This window comes from Pyxicephalus adspersus, chromosome 7 (assembly GCF_032062135.1).
Source record: "Pyxicephalus adspersus chromosome 7, UCB_Pads_2.0, whole genome shotgun sequence".
Taxonomy (NCBI): Eukaryota; Metazoa; Chordata; class Amphibia; order Anura; family Pyxicephalidae; genus Pyxicephalus; species Pyxicephalus adspersus.
Window position 1 is genome coordinate 70385542 of NC_092864.1, and position 21407 is coordinate 70406948.

Here is a 21407-nt window from a genome sequence, read left to right on the forward strand (position 1 = left end):
AATATGGAATATCTTTTCATATACCGGACTGGTTAGAAATACTTAAGCAAGAGCCCGTGTTCCTGTTTACCACCTGAGCTAAGAATTATTTGGTCCGTCATTGCTGTCATCTCTCGGAAAGGCTGGTTCTCTGACTGTCTGTTTTTAATACTTAAAATTAAATTAAAACTGGAACAAACATGTAGATCAGAAACCTAATTGTTTACCTGAAAACTTAGACGGTAATGAAGTAAATGGACCATTATTGGTGCCAGAAGATGGATTAGTTCACTATAGGGAAAATTATATAACTGCCAAGCCTAGATAGTTTGAGAGTATAAGAATAAAGGGGGATAGAGAATAGAATAGACTTTTTAAGGCAGGTGAGTAGAAAGGTATTAATTAAAAAAAAAATGTTATTGAATTGATTATACAATATATAACACAGTACCATACATATGTACAGCCAAGTGGTTTGCTGGGCTCATATATTTGTAGGGCTAGAATGTGCCCTCTCCACAGGTTCCAATTACAACAATAGTGCAAGTGATATATACAGAATATATAATTGATCGCTTGTTACCCGACGCGTTTTGCTCCCTGGGGGCTTTCTTAGGGGTTTTTTGAGAGATCAAGATACTGTGATAAAGCATAATACAAAACATTATGAATACCATGCAAAAGGTAAGACATATTTTCAAAGCATATGTGTGCATAAAGTATTAGGTTGTTTTTGATGGAATTAACAAATTGATTACTCACTGTAATAAAGGTATTGCATGTAATAAAGGTAACTTACTTCTAAATTATTGTGATGACATCAAACCACACTAAAGGTTAACTGATTTAAAAGGAAAGGACATTGACTGTCTGCTGGGATTGGCAAGGTTGGATGTGCGATTGTTGAAATGGATAAGGGTAAGTTAGGAGTAATAGTATACAAAACAGTCATTAGATGGCCCGGAAAAGTTCAGAACAATTCAAATTAAAAACAGACAACTAACATTTTCTGGGGAATAGGTCACCAATTATAAGGTTGTACCTTAAAGATTTTTTATTTATTTCTTTAAATAGGTCACTTTTCTTTCGCTGAAACCATTAGCCAGTGTCATATGGTTCATCTTTATGCGTGCTATATATTAACATGCCAGGTGTGATTTCCATAAGTTGCAGCATTCCTATGAAATCGTAGCATCACTTTTTAAGCAGAAACATGTATTTAGCATCACTTTAATAAATAACTAAATAGTTTTACTGGAATTAATTGCTCATTCCTGATACTTTCTCAAAGTTTTACCTAGATCAGCTGTGTTACTCAAACTATTGTATAAATATAGAGCACATTTATATTATAAAAATAAAATAATTAAATTAAAATAAATTTATTATGTGATATCCACTTGCTCAACCTCAAGCTTCCATTTTAAAACTGTATTCTCTAAAAATGTATTTTTTTTTATTTGTATTGAAGTAATTTATTCTATGTGATGCCCAATAAAATGGGAATCAACATTAATGCTTTATTTTCTTATCTAGTATCCAGGTTGCCCTGACTTCAGCATTTTGTCTTTTATGGGTGGTTTTCATGGAAGAACTATGGGTAAGCACAAAGTAAATTATGAATTGTTAACCCTTCACAATATGCATGGACTCTTTACTGTCTAATTGTAGTAAATATATTAATAAGTACCCAATACCCAAACCCATGTATCTGTTTTGTTTGTGAATGTCCATGTGTAATCAGCACTGGGCTTTTGTTAGCTATCCTGCTGTGAGGAGCCATGGCATTCTTAAATCTAGCAAACCTGTTGTCTGTAGATAAGCAGTTATTTGCTTCCAGAACCACTGTTCTGTCGCTGATTATTGATTTGATCTGCCAGGTGACTTTCAGGCTTTATAAACAGCGCTTGCAATAAAATCCTGCCTAACAATAGTGCTTGCAATCTGCTTTTCTGTCTTGGGGAATTACTTTATCTTTGTATCCTATCAAAACATAATTAATTCATTTACATTCTATTCTGAATATATATATATATGTTACTATTCAGTTCGTTTTTTGAGGCTGCATTATGAATTTATATACAAATAACTGTAACAGAAACTTATTCCATCATCTGTTCATCTTTACTATAAAAGGAAGTTAGGGGGAATTTTACTATGATCCGTGAGCACATAAATACATTTGTAAAATAATGATCTTCCTAATGCTGACAAGGACTGTGGAGGCTCTGATTCATTGATCAGCTCACAGTTAAGTGAAGTATTACTATTGTTACTATTATCATTAGTTACATTATCTTTGGTATTACTAAAGAAATGCAAAATATTAATTTGCTTTTTCTCACTCATTATGGGTTTATTTCATTCAAATCTAAGACCAAACAAGAAATGATAGTTATCAAAGTCAAGATATTTGATGCCATTAAATATACCAGCTAAAAAAATACACAGCTATGGTCATACTTACCTAAAAGAGCATTGAATTAAAACAAATAAAATAAAACATATCAAATAAATCAGATGAGAATCAGTATACGCGGATAATAGTCGAAACAGTACTAAAGCTTACAGCTCGGTAACGGTTGCCTCATACAACTTAACACTACACTGACGTCACGCTGCACCTTCCTTGTTTTTCTGTCTCTAGTACAATTTGTGAATTTAGTGCAATATAAAGGTGAGAATTGTAATTCAGAATATAAGAATTTATTAGAATATTATTTTTGTTTTAATACACTGCACACCACATGTGATTTACATGATATTGTGTGTGCTGATTCTAAATCTGAACTCAGAATTTGCCTATCATGTACAGATTGCAGTGATATTAATAAAACATAAAAAATGCAAATAATGTCCAAGTTTTTCTGTGGACCACCAAAATTTGCTCGTGGACCACTGGTTGGCAACCACTGGAGTATACCATTCCCCCTTTTCCATAGCAGTCTTGTCTTCACTTAAATTACACCCAAAGTTCTTTTGTTCTCCAAGTAATGATTAGGAGAATATTTGCAACAGACACAAATTTTTGTTTCTTGGAGACCATAGGGCACAAAATACTTGTCTTCATTATGTTAGTTGTAGGCATTATTTTATGTCTTAAATAAAAGAAAAAATGGGTTACCCTAATCCCAACGAATGGGTGCCATTAAATTCCTTTGGTCTTAGGGTAACCTGTTTTTTTCTTTTCTTTTATTCAAAACATTATGATGTATAGGAAATGGCATTCCTCTACAGAATCACCATAGAACACAACATTCTTGCTATTTTTGCTGTGTTATGCCCTAAACTCTGAACCTGTAAGTGTATTAGAAAATTTACATTACAAGATATTGTCATCACAACAATAAGTGAAATAAATTCTGTCTTCTGGAAAAACAGATTTTAATATCAGCCCAGCAGGGTCCCTTACTAACTTTATCTAAAGCTAGGTTAAAGAATATTTTGAGTACAGTTGAACTTAAACAGATATTGAGATGAAACATTTAACAGAACAGAATTTTCATGGTGCGGATGCATTGAAAATATATAAATGTGTGCACAGACATTTGAACATACCACATAAAGACTTTTACAAATACAAGAAAAGTTATTCTTTGTTTTTTCTATACAATGCAGGCAAATCATAGTTGTTTCAAGAACTACCAGGGTGCTGTACATTTCTTTCTGAATTCATATATTCAGAAAGAATTCCAGTTTCAGTGCTTGGACTCTAAGCCCAGCACTGAGCTGTTATGTAATTGTTATGCTTTTGTTATCAGTAATCATTATTGATATCATCATTAGTGGGTTGTTATATTATGTTCAGTATAAACATTGTTTTCTTCTGTACTGCGTACTAATAATTTTACTTTGACGTTTTAGGTTGTCTAGCAACAACACATTCTAAAGCTATTCATAAGCTAGATATTCCTTCATTTGACTGGCCTATTGCCCCTTTTCCAAAACTAAAGTACCCATTGGACCAGTTTACCAAGGAAAACCAGGACGAAGAGGCCCGCTGTTTGGAAGAGGTAAATTGGGTTATATGTATGATTGAAGCTGATATTTGGGGGTTACCAAGTTATAGCATCACCCCAAACCTGGCATTTTCACAATGAATATTTACAGAAAGTTCTTCCTGCTACTAAAATAGGTTACATTTACCTTTAACAAAACCACAAACACTAGTATCCAAAATGCATTGCTAAATTTCATGTGTATCAAAGCTGCCCCTTCTCCTTTAAAATGCTCTCTGAAAAAACTAGTCATACCACATCTACCAAGAACCCCCAAGTTTCCTCAAAGTCCCATCTAGCAGTCATATTGGAAAAGGTTTGGGTAATAAAAGAATTTTCAGACTTGCATTAAAAGAAAAAAAAAAAGAATATAAAAACCTGTACAAAACACTTAAATTCTATAAATATTAAAAATATTACAAATTATAATTAAATTTTTAGTACAATCAATATAATATTATGAGCCCAAAGGTGTTTATTTTGGCTGCATGGCTTGTGAAGACTCCGCTTTAATTCCAAAGATAACTTTATTTGAATATCTGCACTTTCTGCACTGAAGACAAACTTTTTACCCGACTCCACCAGTGAAATCTTTACAGCTGAACCAAGATGAGACAGTAGTAAAGTCCCCTAAATTTATTCCTTCCGCACTCTATCCAGAACTAAAAAAAAATGTTTTGGCTGTTGATAAATATTTGTAATTAGAAAATGCTCTGTGCAAGTTGCAACTGCAGAGAAGTAGCCAGTTTGTTGATCAGTAACTAACTTAGGGTTAGACCCACACAGGCAATTTTGTCTGCCGATGGTGTAAGCTTACAAGTACCATGCAGTGTCAGTTTGTCATTTTACAACTGGAAAATGAATTGCTGCTATATGTCCCTTGTGTAGTTTACATAAAATGGAACCATTTTGTTCCATCTAACAAAGGATTTCTATTTTTGGCAAATAATCTCAAGTGATTTTAGTAGCACAGCTGAGCTACCTATAATTGTTCATGCAGCTCTGTTCTTAACCTAACTTCCTACAGCTGGAAATTTATGTTAAAATCAAATGTTGTATCTGTAAAATAAAAAGTATAACGTCGATGATGTTGAAAAATCCAAAACTACACAAATTCTGATGGTCAGTATTTTTATTTATATAGGTGGAGGACTTAATTGTAAAATACAGGAAAAAGAAAAAGACTGTGGCTGGAATTGTTGTAGAGCCAATCCAGTCAGAAGGAGGGGATAACCATGCATCTGATGACTTCTTCAGGAAACTAAGAGATATTTCACGAAAGGTTGTAAAACGCTTTTCTTTAATAATATTATGTTAAAAAAAAAAATTAGTGGATCTATCATCAGAATTGTTACTTTACAAAAAAAGGGTAGACAACATTTTTTTTTTCTTTTTTTTATTTCAATGAGTTTTTATTATAGTTTACAAAAGTAAGTATACAATCCAGCATACTAAACAATCATTCTTCAAGGCAGTGCATACAAATGATACAACCATGACTTGGGAATACCAGAGGTCCCTCTTTGCTTACCCACTTCGAGTGCCACACCTCCCCCGCCCTTATTACCACACCCTGCTTCCTTTTTCCCCCAAAAAACACTGACTACCGAATTTCAGTTTAAATGGCTGTAGCAGCTGTTTATTTTCTTTACAAAAAACAACCGTAAACAATACATAACATGAATATTTACCATTAATATTCATATTAACATTATAACATCCAATTACATGCTTCATTATTCTTACCAGCATAACTTCCCTAACCCCTAATGCCCAACAACTTTTGCTATAGGTCCTCAAAGGCATTCTTGTCACCAAACCTCTTGGGGCCGCGACTAACATCTCCTTAATCCTAGCCGCACTTCACCGGCTCGGGAACGCTGCCATATGCCCAGCAGCCCCTACCATCCTCACCACCTGTAGCTCTGCCTGCTTCTACTACACAACTGGAGACACCATACCTAAGGCGGTACTCTGCAACACCCAAGAATGCCACTTTTTCCAGGACTGCCCCCGAGGACCTTTTCAACTGCAAGCCTTCTCAACCTTACCCTATAACCCCACCCATGAATCCCACCACCTCCAAACACTTGGGGTAGGTGGGTTGTTTTGTCCCCTTCCATTCCCCACTTTTAAAACCTTCAACCTCGCCCTTTTCTTAAATGTACCAAACCGTAACCTTCTCCACTTACCCCTCTCGTTGCTGGTCCTCTGTTACCCCTCCCCGCCCCGTCATGTTCGCCTTTCAACTACTTTTATTTGGGCTCTTCTGTATTTTTCTACAAATTTTTAAACAAAAAAAAGGGTGACCCCTCGCCTCTGGCCTATCTCTTCTATCGCCTCTTGCCTGAAATGTTATGTATGAATATATCTGTTAGCATGGTTCCGCTCCTGGGCTCCCACCAGCATCCCCCAGCCCCCCTTGCAGAGAGGTCTGAAACCGCTCATCGTGCAGGGCTGTCTCACAGAAGGCTCCAGGCTGCAGCAGGCTCTGATTTCTCTTCTCGCTCCTGCAACAACGATAGTCACAGCGAAGCTAACGTAGGCCACATAAAATGGCTGGGCCTGCCAGATTCGGCCCGTGGGCCTAGTGTTTGACACCTAAGCAATAGAGAGAAGTAACTAGAATCTTTCCTATTTTTCTATTTAAGGAAGATCTTGGCAGTTAGCCCGCTCCCTAATATAACTGCTTCTAAGGCTGATTTCAGGCAGGTGCTTCGACTATTCTCAGACCCAATTTTTATGTTTATGTGCCCAGAAATGGTAAGAAGGTAGTACTAATATGCAATTTTGAGCTGCTGCCAAAATGCCACGTGTCATAAAAGATCCTGGGTCATATGCTGTTCTTTAAAACACTTTCCACTAACTTTTACATACTTAATGGAGATGGAAAACATCTTGTTTAGGTTTTTGGGAGCAGTTCAGAGGTTCTGATTTTCTGCATAGAGTTTTTTGTAAAAACAACATTGCCTTCAAATGCCTGCAAAAGAAAAAAAGGCTTTTACCCCCAACAGTTTATTTTAGTGGTATTCAGGGTGATTCAACGCTGGTTGAAAATGGTGAACGGCAGCAATACCACTTGGAATAACTTTACATCTAATCATACCTATGCTAATGGACAGTATCTTGACTCTAGAGTGTTTGTTGTAATCTTTAAGAAGAAATAACGAACATCACATAGATAACTCTGGTATGACATGTTTTTAAAGCACATTACTGTTTAAGAATATGTAAATGGTCCATGGATTCTCAACCAGGGTTCATCCAAAGGTTGCTGAGGGTTCCATGATCAATTTGTGACTCTCAGGTCACATTAACTGACAAACCATGATCTTTTTGGCTCTCTATAAGAGTGGCATTCTTCCCACTGGGCAGTGCTTTATAAAGGCATTCTTCCCACTAACCACCACACTGATGTACTGTGATTTGCTGAAATAACTTTCAGGTCCTTAGGGAACCACTTCTATAATTACTATATCAAGGGGTTGCCCCAAGGTAAAAAAATATCCGAAAACATTGGTCTGGGCACACATACAGGCCAACCATAGGTCAAGTTTCTTTCAAAGCCCTGATTTATTCACATAACAATAAATTTGATACCAGAATTATTTATTTTACCTTTTAGTGAATTTGAGAATTTCAAGTTTGCTTCAGTTTCTGTGTTTTAAAATCTATGTTTGAACCTCTACAGCATGGATGTGCATTTTTAGTGGACGAGGTCCAAACTGGAGGAGGAGCAACTGGAAAATTTTGGGCCCATGAACACTGGGGTTTGGACGATCCAGCTGATGTTGTTTCCTTTAGTAAAAAAATGATGACAGGAGGGTTTTTCTATAAAGAGGAACTCCGTCCAGATGCAGTAAGTATTCAGACAATAACTGCTTCTGAGTTAAATATACTATAAATTGCTTCAGAATCCCATTCTCAACATTCACCATACTCTTACTGCATATCTCTACAGTTGTTTCCTAGTGTTTGATTGCTTTCAACTATGAGCTAGTGATCATACATACCAGGAACTTCATTAAGATACAATTATTAAAACATGCAGAGGCCACTGTACTATATAGATGGTAGTGCTAAAATTAAATACTTTAAGTGTCTGTTTAAATGTTAAAAGTAAAAATTGCAAAATGTATATGTTACATTTTTCCGATTTTTCCTGTATTCAAAAAAGACTTCCCACTATCTTACAGATTTCAAAAGCTTTAATGTGTTATTTAAAATGCAAAGATAAAGGCTATGTTTAGACTGGTCATGAGCTTGTAGTGCGGTTACCGATTCATCATGCTAGTGAAGTGCGACCTGGCAGAAGACTCTACAAGTAGCTTTCATCCATGGCAGCCCTAAAAAGAATGAACAATGGCTCCAGGGATCAGTACAGCACTGCTTACTACTACCAGCTGTCCAATGTGCAGATGCTGGTTCTCTAAAAACCAGAGCTGTGATGTGAATGACTAAGCGCCCGATAAAGTGCCAGCCACCGGGAGCCATGCTGGACCGCTCAGTACAGGAACAGGTTTGAACCTGCACAAACTCTTAAGGTTTTTAGGAGAAAGATATTTTTTGTTTGAGGATATTTACCTCGGGACTTTAACCTCCTGGGCAGTTCATTTCTGTCCAGATTTATGTCTAAAAGCGGTACATTGTTTTTCACGAAAATTTATTTTACTGAATAATGTAGTATGAGTATGAAAAAGTTTGAAACACTAACACTAATCATGTCAAAATAACAAATTAATTAAATATTTTTTTTTTTTTTTTTTTTTTTTTAAGAAAATAAGTAATATACCCATACTTTAATATTCTACTGTAAAATAAATGTTCGTGAAAGACAGTGTACTGCTTTTACACATATAAGTCCACTGTATTGCATTCAATACACTTATTTTGTATTCAATGCAATACAAATAGATTTGACTTTCCCGCCCGCCCCTCATCAAGTGCAGAAGAAGCCGGCCGGAGGAAGAAGGAAGACAGCAATTGCAGAGAAGGATGGCGCGGGACGCTCGCGGATCAGATAAGTAGCGATTTAGTTAGCTAGACATAGATTTATTTGAGCAGGACCTTAGACAATAAGCGTTCATCGCGTTTCGTGGACTAAAATTTGCTTCTTCAGGAACAAAATAGCCTAAAATCACAGAATACATAAATTACAATTTACAATTTTTTTTACAGTAATCTGTTACCATAACCCATGAATAACTTACTTATAGATGTCTCCACATTGTATTTCCCTTCTTTGGGATACCCAGATCAACACCAAAATCCTTCCCTCTGCCTAAGGTCCTGCTCAAACAAATCTATGTCTAGAATTATGTAATGATTTTATCGAAAATTCTAATAAAGAAATGATTTAAACGTATATGTTTAAAGCTTGGAATGTGATGCCTTTAAAGTTCGAGGTAAATATCCTCAAACAAAAAATATCTCTTTTGTATTACAAAGTGGCATGTGGCATTGGAGACTTATATTCAAATATAGGGATTGTCCAACCAACAAGATAGAAGGTTTTTAAGAGTCTGTGCAGCACAACTCTTCTCTACTTTGGGAAGAGTAAACGTATGTGCACTAATGCTGCAGCAACACTTTTATATTTCTCGACTTTTTCATTTTATTTCACATTATTTTACTTTCCGTACACACAGTAATCATGCCTGTTCTTTTTTTAATCTTTTGCAAGCCTTATCGAATTTTCAACACCTGGCTTGGTGACCCTTCCAAAACACTTCTGATGGCTGAAGTTTTAAATGTAATTAAGCGAGAAGATCTCCTAAACAATGCAGTCCAAGCTGGAAAAGTTCTTCTAGATGGACTTCTGGATATACAGGTAATCCTGAGTTTTGTTAACTTTCCTTTTAAAGCTGGTGCCATAGTTCACATGTAAAAAGAACATTGCAGTGCTATACTAAGGGCTACACAATAAAACAATTGTTTATAAGATGTAAACATTTCTACAGGGTACACAAAAATATGGGTACCAAAAAAAAAAAAAAAAAAAAAAAAAAGGCCCTAAAACTAATTTATCACAGAGCTACTTTCATATCAAGTTTCTGTGTACTAAATTAAGGCAATGCTGGGTGAAATTATATATATACATACTATAGCTTAAGTGTATATGTTGATTGATATGGAAAATATATACATTTTGAGGCATATCTGTAAAGAGGATGAATAAAATTCTTTCCAGACCATTACTTTATACACAAAAAACACCATTTTCCCTACTTTTCACATTTGCTTTCCGTCTTTCTATATTTATAAAGTGGCAATCATCTTCTCACCACTTTATCATCACTAGGTATTATCCTCTACTTTAATAGTGTCCAACGTCATTAAAACTAACATCCTGGTCACTTCTTTTTATGAAGTAGCCGTAAAGGGCTAAAACTGGTACATCTGAGCCTATGATGGAATAGACTTACTTTGTGACCTTACACTTAAAGTAGTGCCCTAGTGTTCACTTACCAACGCTATATGAAAAGTGCAAGTCTGTACTTTATTCTACTCTGCCAGGCAATCAGTACTATTCAAATGACTTGAGCTTTTTGTCTCTGTACTACAGAACATCTTTACTGGTTAGCACTCCGGCCTTTGCAGCGCTAGGTCCCAGGTTCGAATCTCGGACACTAACTGCATGGAGTTTGCAGGTTCTCCCAGTGTTTGTGTGGGTTTCCTCCGGGTACTCCGGTTTCCTCCCACATTCTAAAAACATGTAGTTAGGTTAATTGGCTTCCCCCCAAAGTTGACCTTAGACTGTATTAAAGACATATGGCTATGGTAGGGACATTAGATTATGAGCTCCTCTGTGGGACAGCTAGTTATATGAGTATGAACTTTGTACAGCGCTGCGAAATATGTCGATGCTATATAAATATTGTATAATGATAATATTAACAATTAAATTTTACTGCTTCTTTTTAACTGAAATATTTCTGCTTTGATGTCAAAAGGTGAAATAATTAAAAGTATATGCCTTTTCTTACAGTCCCGATATCCACATCTGGTGAGCAGAGCTAGAGGAAGAGGGACGTTCTGCGCTTTTGACTCTCCAAATGATGCAACCCGGGTTAAGTTAATATCACAAGCAAGAAATAAAGGTAAAATAGCATAATTCCAGACAATATACATTTAGTATAAGAACCTAATATGTGTGTTAAAAATCAGACCCTGCAAAACCCAATTTTATGGTTAGGTTGCACCAAGTAAATAGGCTCTAAATATGTTTAGCCTTTATAGTTCACCAGTTCAGATTTATTGAAGAGTTCCTGCCTGAGGATTATTGCTCTCCCTGCAGTGTGCATGGTTATACTGCATATGTGTAGCACGGTCATTGTTTTTTGAATGTGTACACACCAAACAGGCTGACTTGTGTACCTATAGGAATTTACATGAGGGATGACTTGGCTTTTACAGTTGTGTTTTTTTTTTCTTATAATAGCCCTTAAAAAAATTTTTACAATCACACTGTCAGAATTAAAGATGGTTTTTCTGCATTAACATGAAAGCATATTTTGACACATAATACCTAAACTCAACATTTTTACTTTACATTGAAGGGTAGACAACCTTTGTCATGCATCCCAGTAGGCCCTGGCTGCTCCTTCTGAACATGATCTCGGGTATGCACAGAAGGGGCATTTTACCTCCTAGGGGAAAAAGATGCCGATCTCGTGCATGTGCAGTGAGATCAGATATCTTTTTTTTCCCCTTCACAGCAGCTACATCACCGATCTCACAACTGCGCAGTGAGAGATCAGGTGACAAGGAAAGAGGACCAAAGAAGAAGACAAAAGTGAAAAGTGAAGATGGCGGCACCGGAAAGAAGAGGAATTCCAGGAGGACACAGGACCGGATCCTGGGAAGGACCAGCGCCATTGAGGGATTAAAGGTAAGTGTGATTTTTTTGTTTTTAGTAAAGTTCTGCTTTAATGTATAGGCCAGTTAGATACAGGTACATGTTTCTCTGGGGAAAGACTAGATAACGGACAACATTCTCAAGTTATACATTTCCAATCTCATATGAAATGAAATAGTGCTATATTTAAAAGCATATTGTAAGCAAAGTAGTTTGTTGTCAAGCCCTACCTAAAGTGGACCACTAGATTCACTAGAGTTTTTACTTTACAAAAAGGGCAACCCTAATATCTATATTAATTTTTTTAACCCTATTTAACAAATAAAGACAGAATGGAAGCGCAGACCTGCTCCTTCAGCACATGCCTAATTTTGACCATGCACAGAAGGGGCTTTGTTTCCCTTTTTACAGCAGGTTACAAAACCCGATCTTGCGCAGTGCGAGATTGGGTGACGTAGCCGTAAGAAGACGGAGGATGATGGCGCCACCAGGCGCTTCCTCCATGCCAGGACGAAGGCGGACTCAAGTACAACGCGGGACCTAATTGAGGACAGCGCTGGAGAAATTGGGGGCTCTGAGAAAGGAAATGGGAAGGTTTTTTTATTTCGGTTTAGTAATGCTTTACGTTCTTCTGCCCAGTAATGTTTTTTGAAAAGAATGTTGACTGAGAGTATTAAAGCCAATGGATCCGTTTGACCAGGTAACCTTCTTTTTAGAAGGAAGTGTTGTCGATGGTCATGTCATTATTACTATTCATCATACAGGTTTCTTTTAATACTATTTATGTCAATATGAATATTCCATACAGCAAGAATGTACTAATGACCATTTTGTTCCCTCAGGTGTTGTACTAGGGGGTTCTGGTGATAGATCCATCCGCTTTAGGCCAACCTTGGTCTTCAAAGAACACCATGCTCACCTGTTCCTGAACATCTTCAATGACATCCTGAGAGATTTCAAATGATTCTGCTGAGCTGCCTTAGTCGAAACAAGGGAGGAGATCATTAAATCTGTTTTGATTATTAAACTCTACTACTCTATACGCACAGTTCAGGTCTAACTCTAGTGGAGGGAGATTATTGTTGCTCTTGAGCCAAAACAGTGTTCCTGTTAAATCCATTTTAATGTCCTGCAATGCCTATTTTCATAGGAAACTGATTTTTTTCTAGTGTACAGCACATAGTGTTCAGGGATGTTATCAAAATAAAACATTTCGATATGAAGTACTTATTAATACTGTATAATAATGAAGAAGTTTTGTGACAATGATACTGTGAAATTGTTTATTCTCCCATTTAATTGCTTTATTGTTTTGAGAGTATCACCATTGTGTTTAGATTTACTTTAAACTGTAGTTTCAGTGTATGTGCTGTCTTATTGATGTGTGTGTTAATGATTAAGAAAAAAAACGGTGGCTTTCACCATGCATTGTCCCCACAGTGTTGAGAGTCTGGTTCTGTGAGATGAGATATCCACGACATTGGATTTATAAGTTAGATATAAACTAATGAGATTAGAACTGACATCATGTTCAAGTAGCGTTAGATAAATGACCCCACTATTAAATATATTTGCATGCTATATTGTTTAGAGAAAAATCCAAACAGTCTTTAATTGTATGTGACATGTTTCCCTTTGCTAGACCTTTGACTATGGCATCCTTAAAGTTAATGCTATTAACTACATTGATAATATAGACAAGTATCTTTAGGCCATTCCTAAATAATCAGTGTAATTTTGCTGAGTAAATCAGTTTAGTGTTTTAGGTGGTATCAAATATAAGTTTTAATTGTTTTATTAGAAATCTTTGCTTTGCTCACTAAAGCATTTATTTTTGCTACAGAATGAGTTCAATATTTTTTTTCTAAAGAATAAGCCATCTTGTCATTGTCTTTTCCTGCTAAACTTAAGCTAGTTTCTCTTTAACTCAGGTTATCCAGGTAATTAGACTATTTGTTATATACCTTGTATTAAAGACCACTTAGAAGAACATGTGAAATTTGCATATGTAAAAGAGGTACAAACATGTATATCCAAGTATCCATACATGTACAGAAACAGAGATGTTTGCTTTTTATTGGATATGTGATAACTTTACTGTGCTGTCTAAAGTTTGACATTTTAGTCAAGATATCAATAAATAATACTGGTGGTTGTTTTCATCATTAGGAACTATTTGAAAACTTTCTTTTTTAACAAATGTTTTGCAGTACATCTTTAAAGAGTTTGTAGCTTTATACAAGGCTAAAGGCTTTAGACTTGACATACCAGTTGTCCTATAAGTCACAGCAACCTCATCACCGAATAGGGTGTCCATGGCAGGTGAAGTCTGTTAGCTTCAGCTCCTTATTCCTCATACAGTATAGTGTAAGTACAGTTACATAGGTCAGAGCAGGTGCCTATAAATACAAATATGTTGAACATTTTTAATATACTATATTATGAGAACACATGTAAAAGTATTTAATATAGGAAATTAAAGGAAAATTCTCTTAGGCTGTAGAAGCCTTACCAAGCAACTGACCAACATTGGATGTGTATACCTGAAAGCCAGACCCAATATATTGGGCCATATATGTCTATAACCAGTATATGTGTATACCAGTTTTTTTTTTTATAATTAATTTCATATATATTACCATTGGGTTAAAGAATTCCTCAAAAAATACAGGGGATCATTGCTCATTTGGCATGCATCTATCATTTACATCTGGTACCGGGATTATTACACCCATCCTATGACAATATATTTGGGTCTATAGGAGTAATTTTAAATCTGTCCAATAAATGTTTAGTGGCACATTGTAAAATATAACAATCTAAGTTGCCGACTATTTGCCGGTTCCTTAAATTTAAATCTGAAGCCTGCACGTGGTGAATGCATGCCTCTCTGTGCTCATTTAATGCTGGCCAATGTTGGATGCATCTCTTCCCTTAAGCCAACATGTAAAAAGAGGAGTCTACCTTGCCCACCCATCAGTGACCGAGCCAACCGAGAACCAGAACCCACCACCATGCTTAGCCAAGTTTAACAACAATGCACATAAGTTACTCTGATCTTTTCCTCTGCAGTAATGAACGGGCTTAGCTACTTTCTATAAATGCTTTACCTTCTGCAGTACATTGCACTGTGCTTTGGAATTTCCTCTCCCCTATTGGCAAAAAAGTATCAGTGAGTGTCAAAGTAGTTTTAGAAAAGTGACAGCTTTGTCACCTATTGGGCTTTGCCAGCTGACCTGAAATGTGTTTAAAAATCGTTGTGGTTGCAATACAGTTTTCATCTATTACTTAATATTCTGGGACTTTTATTACCTATCTGTACGAGTGGTTTAATTCTTTCCAGGAAGGTAATAGGGTGATTATATGGTGTAACATATTAAAAAATAGATATTTATAGTCTCTATAAACTGTAAGTGCTATACTATTGTAGAAATGTATTTTTGTAATGTAGTATTTCAAAGTATAAAATAATTGGATTAAAGGATGCTAAACAAACAGTAAAACAGTAAATGTGTAATGACTTATATAGTAAATTAAATATTCAGAGAAATATTAAATGAGCAGATAGGTCCCCTGTTATATAAGGGTACTAGGGTATCTGTTTCTGTTTACATTTTAGAAGCTGTACACATACATTGACTTTTAATTAATAGCTCTCAAACTGAGAAATAAAGGGGCCAACATCAATTGCTATTCTTTTAAACCTATATTTATTACATTATTTTCCCTATAACGATGATTGCAAATAACATTCAGATTTTCTGTGCCACCTGCACATCCTCAATATTTCAGAACTTCTAATTCTCGGCTCATTGCCCATGAGTGAGCCCGAGTCAGTATGATTTATTGTGACGATTACAACAGAGCTATACAAAAGATCTAACCTAATATTTATGTTGTCAGTACATAGTACATGCATTGTACACACAGCACCCATAACTTAAGGATGAGAAATATCCCCTGGATATTCAAAAGCTCAGATAATTTATTACAGTCTGTTACTACTGTTACAGTTTTTTTCCTGTAAAGTTTAGCTCAGAAGTCACTGTTGTGGTTCAGATTTTCTTTTTTTTCTAAAGATCAAGATGTCCGTGTTGAGTTACCACTCTGTATAACTAGTTAGTTATAACTATAAACTGTATTTATCTGATAACAGTTATGGGTGATTGTGTGTAACCATTAATGCAGAAAAAAATGACATAATAAAACCAAATTACCATCTTTTAGGCTTTCATAAGCACATGTTTTAGGCATATGTGTAAAAGTATAACAATTTAATTAGGCTGATGATTCTAGATGTAAATCATTTGATACAAGAATGGAAATTAGATACTGATGTTGAATGGTCTACAGTTTAATGAATATTTGAAAACCATTTGGATTAACATTAATGTAGCATGTTCTGTAGATCTGTTAACTTCCACCTACCCAATTATGCATTTTCCTGTTTTTTATTGTATACCAAACATATAGGAAACTATAATTTACCACAAAATACAATTATTTATGAGAAACTGGGTGCTCATGAAAGGAATCTAAACTACTGTTTACAGTGTTATAGTGCCAAACATGTTATAACTAACTGCACTTCTGTATTCATGTTGAAAAATCTGTTTAATTTTAACTGCTTTATGTGTTAATTAGTTATAAATAAAATGTATTTGTAAATTTAAAGAGGAACTCAAGTTTACTTTTTTTTCTATGTAAATTTGTAGTTAGTGCTCTCTTCATCAACACAAGCACACAGGTATTGAAACTATTGCAAAAGCACTAAGTTTAGTTTATTAGCTGCAAGATGCCAGCCGAGGTTTGTGAATGTTTATTGGCACATTGAAAAAATTTACACCCTAATTTATTTACCATGACTGGCTATTTGCCGGCACTTCAATCTGAAACCTGCACATGGTGAATGCAAGCATGTCTGTGCTCATTTAACGCTGGCCAATGTTAGATAAATCTTTTCTATTAAGCCAACAAGCATTCCCCCAGCCCCTGGGTCGTCTGATAGGTGGGCCACGGCTCTGGGGGGGAATTGGGGTAAGTTTCTTCTCATTTGAGTGACACACAGCTCCCCCTGCATGCACAGTCCTGAGTCCGTGCATTTAGTGGTCCGCAAGCACCAAAAGGTTGGGAAACACTGCCGGAAAGGAAATTTACAGCCCCTGCCCATGTGGACTGTGCCAAATGGAATGTTAAGTGTGTCCACCAACCTATTTAGCAGTAGTTGCAGTGCAAGCAATTGTGCAGTAATTGAGATGCTGAATGTGGGGGTGGTTTACAGTGTCAATGTGACAATGTCCTGAAGTGGCTGCTAATAGCTACTCTGATGGGGACCTTTTGGTTTTGAGAACTCAACACATGATGTTGCTGCTGTGCAACTTCCTCTTCTTCATCCTCCCAGTCTGTCACTTTTCTTATGCTTTTACCCCACAGAGTCATCTACAACCTCCGATCCTTGATCAGACTCTAATCTCACATTAGGCAGCGGGAGGTGGCACCACATATTGCATGCCTCTGGCAAACCCTCTTCAGATATGACCTGTAAAAGGCCGACTACACACACCAACAGCCTGCTCTTTCTTTCGGTCCTTTTTTCTCCCCAGGAACAACCAAGGATTGGGTAACACAGTGTGAAAAAAGGGCTGCACATGCACTAGTGGAGTTAATGTTTTTGAGGGGTTCCCACTGAGGAAATAGTGTTAAGCACTAACAAGCACAGTTTGTACAGTTATAAAAGGAAATGTTTAATCCTTACCTTTGAGACGTGTCTTAACAAATACTGTCACTGCTGTAAACTCCCAATAAAAAAAAACAAAATGCACTCATGACAGTAACCTGATATATGACTAGTTCCTCCCTCTACAGAAAACACAGGCTGAACAGTAGGAAAAACTCCTACTACCCCTTCTTCCCTTAGCTGATATAAAGAGGACAATATTTACAGGTTCATGGAGGGAAATAAATCACAAAAACCAGGGTACTTTCAATTCTCACACCTAATGTGAACAGCTGTCACTTGCATCAGCTTCTGAGACTACCAAGTGCTTCCATCTAGCCTTTGTGTGTTTTTTGCCTGCTGTTTGTCTGTGCCAACTCCAGATCATACTATGGAGAAACTCTTGTCTCAAGCACTGATACCAAACTGCTTGCTAAAATGAAATACTTTAAGTGATCACTAACCAGTATGGTGGACAAAAACAGAGTGGTCCACAGCAAGCAAGACATATCAGATCATATTGCTCTTGCCCTTTATTGTTCCCGGGACAGAGGAAGCACCAGGCACTGTCGTCTCCTTCTGCCTTCCTTCTTCTGACTCCTATACCTGATCTCACACTGTGCAGGGGAGAGACTGGGTGTCATATCCTGCCCAGATATCAGACATGCGCAGAAGGGGCTGCCCGAAAGCCCCCTAGGATACCTGACATAAGTATTTTCAGAAAGCGTTGCACTCCTCATCAGTCTTAACCGGAGTGACAATATAAAGTAAAAATGTTGGTGGCAGTATCCTTAAAGTGGACCTATCACCCTGCAGCTGTAAGAATGTACAAAGGCTCCCAAGAGGTGAGACAACTAACCATTCTAGGCAAAATAATACAAATACTGTGGCCCTGATTTACCAAGACTGGAGAGGATACACATTCATCGGTGAAGCTGGGTGATCCAGCAAACCTGGAATGGATTGTTGCGCTCTATCAGTTTAGAGCCTTAGCAGTTTTTTGGCCAGCAATGGCAACACTTACAATCAGAGAGAAAAACAAAAGTCAATACAAACTGAAATCTTTCATGTAGATGCATTTTTAGTACTCACTTTTTGTTTCTAATTTGCCACAAAAATAACTAACACACAACAAAAACATTATTTCACTGGTGGGTAAGGTACCCTGCAAACACTCTACTTTTAAATACAAACAACTTCATACTTTCACAGACATTGTGTTGGTAATACAGTAATGTTTAGAAAATATAGGAAGCTTTCATAAATTGAGAAACAGAATAAAAAAATATTTTCATATGTACACCATTGCATTTTTCTATAACCCCTGAAATAAAATGTTACTGTATACCTTAATGTCATTTGAGTAACATTTAATTGGAAAAATAGCCAGCTATAAGATGTTGAATTTTGTTATGCACAGAAGTCAGGGCATTTCCTTGGCATAAAATAAAATCAGTCCACTGTAATATCCAAACAGGAAAACTCAATGAAAGGTCGGACAACAATGTCTATCTGTGTGACAAGCTAACAGTAAATATTTATATTTCTCCAAATATCAGATTAAACTTTTCTTCATCCAATATCTGGCCATAGCGTTTAGTAAAGTATAATACATCGGGGCGGCTGTATCTTTTGAATTGTAGTAGAACTTCCCCTTTTCGGTCTCCAGTTTCTGACATAGGTTTCACATCTGCAATTGGTAAATAAATATCTTTCCTTCTACCCCAAAATGTCAGGTGAGAAACCTTCAGAGTTGTATTTTCTTGGTTGATATAAATCATCCCAATAATTCTCTGAAAATAATACCCAAAGCTATACAGCATAACACCAGCAAACACGGCTATTCCAGTGAAATAAAAAGCAGTGGACTCTGGAACTTGACCTTGCAAACAGTAATAATAAAGAGGTGGAAGGACTGTAACAGTCAATGTTGTCTGCAGAAGCTTCAGTCTGGAAAGAACCTTGCACAAGCGTATTCCAGGAAACTTGTAGATTAAATTAAACTTCTTCACATCAGTCTCAGTCTTAGCAGGCGATGAACAGAGCATATGTTGGCTCTGTATCTGGGCATTTCTGTATTGATAGGACAAATGTGAAAATAAATGTCCATTTGAAGCTTCAAGTTTTTTTTCACATCCAATGAAACTGGTGTTCCAGACATGTAAACTGGATCTCCACGTCCATAAAAACAACTGACGATTAATAGGTCTAAACCTTGTGGAAAAGGCACAGAGCACTGCCATGTTTATGGATCCTGCCGAAGATAAATGAGACATTACCTGAACAGGCCTGTTTTATAAAGCTACATATCAATTTACAGTGGTACCTTAGTATAAGTCCTTAATCCATTCCAGATCCTTGGACTTATACCAAAAAGGATTTATACCAAATTTTTCCCATAGGAAATAAAAGGAAAATAATCCGTTCCCATGAAAAATAATCCTATTGGCATATTTTACATTGATGGGGTTGTATAAAATAATTTAAACACTGTCAAAAACTACAATACATAAATACAAAAGCAATTAGATGAAATAAATGAAAATGTAACGTCACTTTACCTTGCTGAGAAGAGTGGAGTGCCTACTAGGATGGTGCTGAGAAGGGAGGAGGAGGAGAGGTTATGTATATCACAGAGAGTTATAGCGCGGGTTGTTCACTGAATGGTAGCAACTGGCGTACTGACGCTTGTGGGCAGTCGTGGCTTTGTCTCGAGAGAGGTAAATAAGGGTAGCGCGCGGTGTTATGACTTATTTTGACCCATACAAGTTCTGGCACAAAGGTTGTATACCAAGCAAAGGTTATATAGCAAGCAAAATTTTTCATGTCCAAACAGGACTTATACCAACTTGGACTTATTCCAAAGCGGACTTATATCAAGGTACCACTGTACTTCACTTTTGGTATTATTATGTTCACTTATCAGAACACTTATTTTGATACCGGACTTTTTCCAACTGTAATAAAACAAAGACATACTCAAGTCATCCAGTCCAGGCACACTGGACTGCCCTATGTAACATATAATACCAAACCTGATTGAAGGAAAGGAGAAAAGCCAGGGACAGTAAGGAGAAGATCGGGCTGGTCAAACATATGGACCGCACTTATTTTAAATGAAAGGTAAGAGTTTGTATCCCCCGAGGTCAAGTATTTAATGCCTACCTGAACTCTTTTAAATTTTTATTTTACATAAAAGGGTAGATAAACCTTTCAAAGTAAAAAATGTGTTTGTTAGGGTTTTTTTTAAGTGCAAGACCCTTTTATTAGCTAGGTCAGTGCTGGCTGCATCACACAAGTTTGTTACATTAGTCCCGAACGTACGTTGTTCTTCTGGTTATTTCAGTATGGTACAGATCATGCTGACATTTCTGTGTCAGTACAGTACAGATGATCGCTCTGTGGATTTGCACTATTCTAATGTTCTATATTTTTAAAAAGATGCAATCTGCCTCCCAGGTGAAAAAGGTTAAAGTGGACCTAAACTCAACATTTTTGTATTACATAGAAGGGTAGACAACTCTTTTATTAAAAATGGAACTAAAGTGAAAACAAAAAAAAAAAAATTCCTCAGGGAGCTGCAGTGTGAATAAGGATGAATGAGATGGATATATATATCAGAGGGGGTTATTGGTAAAGCATACATCATATATAATATGTAAATACATTTAAGTTTGGATCATTCACAAAAAAAAGCAGAGGTACGCTCCATACACACAGCCTGCAGCCAGGAATGTCAATGTCACATTCGCCCTCTTTCGCCTCACCTGCTGTTACTGCCGCCTTCCGGATCTGTCTGGCTCCCAGCATACATTGCGGGCTGTAGCTCGCGCAGGAGAACGCGCGTTCGCTTCTG

The 21407-nt window shown here is 36.6% G+C and overlaps 2 protein-coding genes across 3 annotated transcripts in view; one reads left to right on the top strand and one right to left on the bottom strand.

Moving 5' to 3' along the window:
* ABAT (4-aminobutyrate aminotransferase) overlaps positions 1-16509 on the top strand; it is a gene marked incomplete in the record, with an annotated part of 60377 nt that extends 43868 nt beyond the window's left edge. The window contains 7 exon segments of the mRNA XM_072418903.1: positions 1516-1579; positions 3844-3992; positions 5122-5259; positions 7669-7836; positions 9661-9807; positions 10966-11077; positions 12678-16509. Coding sequence (XP_072275004.1) covers positions 1516-1579; positions 3844-3992; positions 5122-5259; positions 7669-7836; positions 9661-9807; positions 10966-11077; positions 12678-12799 — 900 coding nt within the window.
* A 2098-nt stretch (positions 16510-18607) lies between these two features.
* On the bottom strand, positions 18608-21385 carry TMEM186 (transmembrane protein 186). 2 transcript variants are annotated; one of them, XM_072418906.1, is made up of 2 exons: positions 21319-21385; positions 18608-19805 (listed from the first exon to the last, which is right to left on the bottom strand). In XM_072418906.1, the coding sequence occupies exons 1-2, from the start codon at positions 21359-21361 to the stop codon at positions 19090-19092; spliced, it is 759 nt and encodes a 252-aa protein (XP_072275007.1). In that variant the 5' UTR covers positions 21362-21385; the 3' UTR covers positions 18608-19089. The 2 variants fall into 2 exon arrangements, with proteins under 2 accessions (XP_072275007.1, XP_072275008.1); XM_072418907.1 differs by lacking the exon at positions 21319-21385 and adding an exon at positions 20113-21111.
* Positions 21386-21407: the final 22 nt, after the last annotated feature.